This window comes from Lissotriton helveticus, chromosome 5_1 (genome assembly GCF_964261635.1).
Source record: "Lissotriton helveticus chromosome 5_1, aLisHel1.1, whole genome shotgun sequence".
Lineage (NCBI taxonomy): Eukaryota > Metazoa > Chordata > Amphibia > Caudata > Salamandridae > Lissotriton > Lissotriton helveticus.
The window spans coordinates 2,058,824,806-2,058,831,591 of record NC_136065.1 but is presented as its reverse complement, the minus strand read 5'-3'; the positions used below and the strand labels follow the sequence as shown (position 1 = coordinate 2,058,831,591).

The 6,786-nt window shown below is 43.5% G+C and overlaps 1 protein-coding gene across 1 annotated transcript in view; it reads left to right on the top strand.

The window, feature by feature from the left end:
- The first annotated feature begins 5,784 nt into the window (after nt 1–5,784).
- LOC144753978 (uncharacterized) overlaps nt 5,785–6,786 on the top strand; it is a 76,826-nt gene continuing 75,824 nt past the window's right edge. The window contains exon 1 of the mRNA XM_078641498.1: nt 5,785–6,034. Within this exon, the coding sequence (XP_078497624.1) occupies nt 5,906–6,034 (129 nt within the window). The 5' untranslated portion in view covers nt 5,785–5,905. The remainder of the gene's footprint in view (nt 6,035–6,786) is intronic.

Here is a 6,786-nt window from a genome sequence, read left to right as displayed (position 1 = left end):
GCAGTCAGAGACTACCAAACTGATTCTGATAATGCGGGACATGAGTTTCTGCCAAAAAAAACACCAGGGGCCAGATGTAGGTAGCGCAATACCGGTCGGAAACGGCCGAAAATACCGATTTTCTGCCGTTTCCGACCGGTATTGGGCTATGGAGATGTAGGGGCTCAAAAACATACAGATTCTGTAATTTTACCGAATCGGTAATTTTACCAAATCGGTAAAATTACCGATTCTGTAAAATTACAGAATCTGTAAATTTTACCGATTCGGTAAATATACTGATCGGTAAACTTACCGAATCTGTATTTTCCTATGTAGGTAGCACTTTTAACACTGCTACAGGGCTTTCAGGATTCGGTATTTACCATACAATACAATTGCATGGTAAATAACAAATTCTTGTGTACATGCACATCTGTGCATGTACACCTGCGCCATGTGGCACACAGACATGCCCTAAGGGCATGTCTGTGTGCCACATGGCGCATAAGCCAGTTACAGGGGTGCAACAGTGTGTCAAAGTGCAATTTGGTATTTTTACTAATTCGGTAAATACCGAATCGGTATTTGCTATTGAATCCTATGGGCTTCAAGGCCCATAGGATTCAATATCAAATACTGATTCGGTATTTACCGAATCGGTAAATACCGAATCTTACCGATTCAGTATTTTTACCGAATATTTTACCTACATAGCAATTACCGAATAGTAAATACCGAATCGGTAAAATTCGGTATTTGCCATTCGGTAATTTGTTATTACCTACATCTGGGCCCAGATGTTCAGGTCTGTGCCAGAGTGAGATTGTACTTCCGGGTCCGACTGGGTTCAATGCGCCAAGCTCGGTCAGCAGCTCATTACTGGTGTGAATGGTCTTTAACCTTGTCTGGGGGATTGACTGTGAATAACAACAATGCAAATAGAGGCAATTTGCAAGAAAATGCATTATAATGTCTACAAATGCAGGAACATGTTTGTAGAGTGTTAGGGAGGAATGTCTGTCAACACTCCAAATGTACCTCTACTTAGGGGGTACATTTTCATCGGCAGAAATTCCACCACCATTGACAGGCACCGGGAGATTTTCTGTTGCAGTGTTCCTCCCAAAGTATCAAATTAAACTTTGAATGACTCACATGCCACCTGGCTGTCGAGGCACACAGGGAAGTGGATGGACTCTGACCTCCTGCCCAGCCTAAGGCTTTTAGACACATACCTGGAATGTTTTCAGGGCTTCACATCGACAAAACTCAGGGTCTCAGGAGTGCATCCAAGGGGGTAAGGGCTCATCTGAGACCGGTTCAGGGTCCCAGGACTTATTACAAAGACAGTCTGTAGATGTTGGCACATAGGCGTTGGCCAGTCTCAGCTACTTGGAAGATGGGTGGGCAAGGCCAGGGCCAATCTAAAGCATCAGACTGGACAGATACATGCAGCAATGGGGAGGGTCTGTGCAGGACATCAACAGTGTTGAACATTATGGAGAAGGGACTGGTCCCGTGAACCAGCAAAGACTGATTTGGGGCAAGAGCTACTTAGGCCAATGGGTGGCTGGTAGAGCTGGAGGCCCTGGAAAAAATATTTTGAGTAAAGCAGTGGAGCACTTTGTGAGTGTATCAACCTGGCACCCGGGAAGCAAGCACCCGAACACCTCATTGAACTTTCCAGGACCTGCTCTTAAGATGAATATAAGACCTAAGGCTGTATAACCTACCCACAGCGGACTTATTCACCCATTTCCCTCGTCCCATCAATGGCATATATATCTCGTACAAAGCAGTCAGCCAGCGTAACAGTCCTCCGGCTTCACAAATATTATAAATAAATCCTTGCCCATATAACTTGCAGACCCAGACATATGCCTGGCATGGCAAGAGGGAAAGGAGTAGGGTGTGTTAATGTTTAATCGTTTGCTTTTGCATAATTTGCAAAATTGCGTAAACGTAACACGAAATTACATGAAAAGTAAACCTGGCATTTCACTATATAATTTAGTGCAATAGGTATCCTTGCGTCAATTTGGGATGCAAGTACACATTATACCCTAGCACAAGAAACACAAGTGGTAGAAGCACGATCCGCTCGCGTTCCATCCGTTAACGTTTGTTCCATTGCTGTCGCGCTTTTCACTTGAGCGACTCTCAAATACACCAAGTGACATAGGGCCATATGTATCAAGCAAATTCGCATTCCAAAAGGCCGAAATTCTGCGAATTTCGGCCTTTGCGAATGCGAATTTGCTAAATGGTATGTATAAAGCAAAACCTGGTGCAAAACAAGGAAACGCAAAATTTGCGATTCCTTATTTTGCAATTGCATTTAAGGAATCGCAAATTTTGCGATTCCTTAAATGCAATGTATGAAGCAAAACAAATTAGCAAAATTTCCTTAAGGAATCGCAAATTACCTCCAACTTCTAGTTGGTGGTAAGTTGCGAATTCCTTGAAAAATGCACATTTCTGCATTTTTCAAAGTGCCAAGTGCCACATGTGCACCCATGCATATTTCAGGAGTGCAACAGGGTGTCCTTTGGACACCCCTGCACCCGTGAAATTATTCTCAATTTGCGATTAGCAAATTGAGAATCACAAATTGAGAATAACTTCCCATTTATTCCTATGGGCCTCCTGGCCCATAGAAATGAATGGGAAAGTATTCCTTAATTGTGATTCGCAATTTGCTAATCGCAATTAAGGAATACTAAGAATTCGCAAAAAAATGCGAATTTGTACATACATACCAATTTGCGATTCTGAAATAGCGATTTCTTAAAAATCGCTATTTCAGAATCGCAAATGGGTACCTTGATACATATGGCCCAAAATGGAGTAATATCATGTAGCAAATGTAATGCAAAATTCCAGCGATTACATGAATTAGGCTGGCGTAAATGAGATTTCACCCAGGTCTTGTAAGGAGTAGCAGGTTCTTTAACTCAAGGAAACCCTTTTACAGCCCCTTTATTACTTTAGTCTCCAGCTGTCTGTTTGTATGTAAGAGTGATTGACAAAGACTGTGCTTTACTTGCTAATATGGCTTTCATGTGACTAATCCTTCCTCTTAAAAATAAAATCTATTATCTTTAAAAACAAAAACAAAAAAACAAGCAGCACATTTACTTTGCTCAGTGAAACTGAAAAGTACAGGTTCTAAATGTGCTAGGTACATAAATATGCATGCATGCATGCTGTACTTGCATAGTGTAAATCAGGCCAAAAGGCAGTGGAGTGCTGTACCGGGTCAAAGGTAAAGGTTCAGTCAATCAGTGACCAGAGCAGAATCTGGGCTCTAAAGAGGTGATGGACTGTTACATGGCCGTGATGTAATGTTCTTTAATGAGGTGTTTCCTAAATTGGAGCAGAGTTGGGGCCCTCCTGATAGATACAGGGATGTTGTTCTAGATCCTGGGTGCATAGATGAAGGTCAGTTGAGTTATTTTTCCTTGTTTGCACTTCATCTCTAGTTTGATGGTGCGCCAGCTTTGCTAAGAGCCACCAGAGGTGCTGTGCTCACCAGCCAGATAGGCAGAGGTATCGGCCACAATGGGTTTGTCGATGATGCAGCTGGATTTGAACACGGTGTGGACTGGCATGGAGAGCCTGTGGAGTTCCTACAAGGTGGGGTGATGTGGTCATATCTGTAAGGGCCGGCGAGGATGCACCTAAAGGGAGGGAGTCTGGGTTGTCCTGAGTCTGGGATGTCCGCCTTGTAAATAAGGAGGTATCGCAACCAGAATATCACTAAAAGTGACGTTCTGGTGATCACGCAATGAAGTTATCTCAAAGAAAAGCAAATAGTATCAATGAAAGGGGTTGGATTCTAATTAGAGAAGTGCATTAGAAACTGAGTGCTGTTCTGGATTCCACAAAAACGAAGGCAATGGCGTATGAATACGAGAGTCTATTGAGCGAAGGGGGTTGATTACCCCTCGTGACCCAAAGAGATGGGGTGAATCTAGTCCATATTGAAGAAGGATGGACAACAGTCAGACCTCGCCACCCTTCCCCCAAATGAATGCAGATGTTCGTAAGATTTCTGAAATTCAAATTAGCAGTGTACAGGGCACGAGTCAGCAGTACACAGGGGTACATGGTGCCCATCGACTATTTTCACAGGGTGGCCGCCGTCCATCCTGCCAAGAAGTTGGGCCTCACAGAATTATGTTGAACTTGTCCCAGTGTAATTTTCAGACACCGAGATGCTTTCCATTCCCAGCAGCAACGTGCAGGCAGCTAGGGGGCTTTTTTCCACCTCCAGCTGGGCCACATATAAAGGCAGAAGTTAAGAGGCAATCAGGTGTCTTTTCTATTGAGTGTCCTGACAGGTGTCAGCCTTAAACCTCACCCTTAAACGCAAATGCAACAGAGGAAAAGCACACAACTTGTTGTCTATTCACAGGTACTTAAGAGATGCATGCTTTTTACTATGTTCACTCCCTGTATTTAAGGACAGGCATCTTAAGAATGTCAGATGTGTTGGTCTGTCCCAGTATTTATACAAAAAACAATTTAAATAGGACTATTCCATTTCTTTTATAACGCTACTCAGCCGAATGCAGCGCGTTAGGGCGCTTTAAGTAACATACAAATTATCTATTGACAATAAATCATGTAAGTGTGCAAATCAATGTACAAAATGTGTTTCTTGAGACAGTGAATCTTACAAGGTGTACGAGTCACATGCTCTTCATAGTTCACTGTGGTCTATTAGAAGGACTACAATTTATGAACAGCAAATAATAAAAGGATCTCTGTGTTCAAAGCTGTAACCCACTTACCAATTTACACAAAATAAAAATCTGTCATCTGCATAGTACATGATGTGCTTTGGGGAAGACAAATTAACCTTCTAAGCTACTTTGATTCAAATCTGGGACTACACAAAACACAGATCTCTCCAACAAATGCATTAACCTCCAGAGTTATCTCACCATTATTATTATTCCCTGAGATTTACTGGGCACCTCAGAAGCAGATGCCTTAGCCCCATAAAATATTTAAATGCAGACTTTGCAACCAGTTAAGCAGAACCGATCTCCTACCATGCTTCTCCTTGTTGCCAATTTCTTTTTGGCAAGGTTTAAAAAAAAATATTAGTTGAGGCCTAGATTTTTGTCAGGATTGCGCCACATTTTTGGCACAACCCCGATCCCAAATCTTATTTGTTAAATCTCAGAATACGCATAAATTTACTCATGATATACCTGATAAACATATGTTTGAGGTCTTCATATCTGATGTCACACGTTGTGATGTCACTTAGGTCCCTTTCTTAGGTGCCACGTATAATGTCACGTGCCGTGACGTCATGCGCTGTGATGGCACGCGTCATGATGTCACTTGCATACTGCCTAACATAGTTAGTCTCCCCACTTCTTTTTATAGGACTTGTGCCCTGGCAGTTCAGCTCTTGCGGCAATGCTTGAGTGAGTGTATAGCATGTGGCGCCCCAGTACCATGCATCCATGTTTTCCATCCAGGAAGCAGGAAGTAGAATGGATTACCCCCATACTTCCAAGGTTGTCAATGCACATGCAATATCTCGCCCTGAAACTGTCGAAGACAACGTAGCTGCTACCTCCAGAGGAGCATTAAAGCAGAAATTCTCGCTGATCTGCCCACAGGCTCACTTCCTCCCGCAGCCTGCTCACGGTTCGGATTAGTTTCTCTGCAAAAACACCCACGAGTCAAACAGAGATTTCCCCTAATGGGGAAAAACCCTTCAGGACGGTTAACGAGACTCCTACAAGCAACATCTTCAAACACAATCCCTGCAGACCCAAGGCACGCTCGTCCTGCCCAGCAGTCCTCTCCCTTCACCAGTCATAAGAAGATAAAAGTGGGGTGAACTCGAGTTTCATCCCTTTCCTCCCACGCCTACCTTTTCCTGCAGCACTACTCAAGGATGAAGAAGAAAATGGAGAGGCAAGGCCGGCCGGCGCTTCTGTGCGCTCTGGTGGCCTGGTGCGCTCTCCTCACCTCCTCCATGGTGGCACTCACTGGATACCTCATCAGCGGGACGCGCTTCCACCAGGTGAGTGAACAGGACTTTTGGGATGCTGGATAGTCAAAGGGTGGAAAATGAGCCAAAAAGATGCTCAGATACGCGCTGGTGATGGATGGTGACTAAAATATTTTCCGATGAAGCCTGACGCTCCAAAAGGTTTTGAAAGCCTGATAAATTCAGAGACAACCCGACACCAGAGAGAGAGTGAGAGAGAGAGAGAGAGAGAGAGAGAGAGAGAGAGAGAGAGAGAGATAGAGAGATAGAGAGAGAGAGAGAGAGAGAGAGAGAGAGAGAGAGAGGTTGTGTAAAGAGCTAGGGGTGGAGACAACGGGAGGGAGGTTAGATGTGATCCCGCGTAAAAAGTTGCAGCATCACCTGCTTCATCAGCGTCATTTTCATTTATTTGAACAGCATAGCATACAGTGCTTCTAAGCGCTTGTTTAGATGTATTAGAGTTATTTCTGGGTAAAGGTACTGAAAAGCAGTACTTGTCCTTCCGAATACGATGAGAATCTAAAAATACTATTTGGCTGGTGGTGTGATTTGTAAAAATGGGCAATACCAATATTATCAAGGTATTCTATGAAATGGATAATCAAATACATTTAAAACTTTAAAAAAATCTCCCCAAAGATTGTTTTGTTCAGAGAGAAGCATGCATGTTTTTTGTTTTTCTTTGCTGACATAGTTTTTGAGCATGAGACGCAGCATGCTATGCGTTAAACACCCGCGCCCCGCGGCTGCTACGGCTCTGGTGGGCTGCAGTGCAGTTTTGAGGG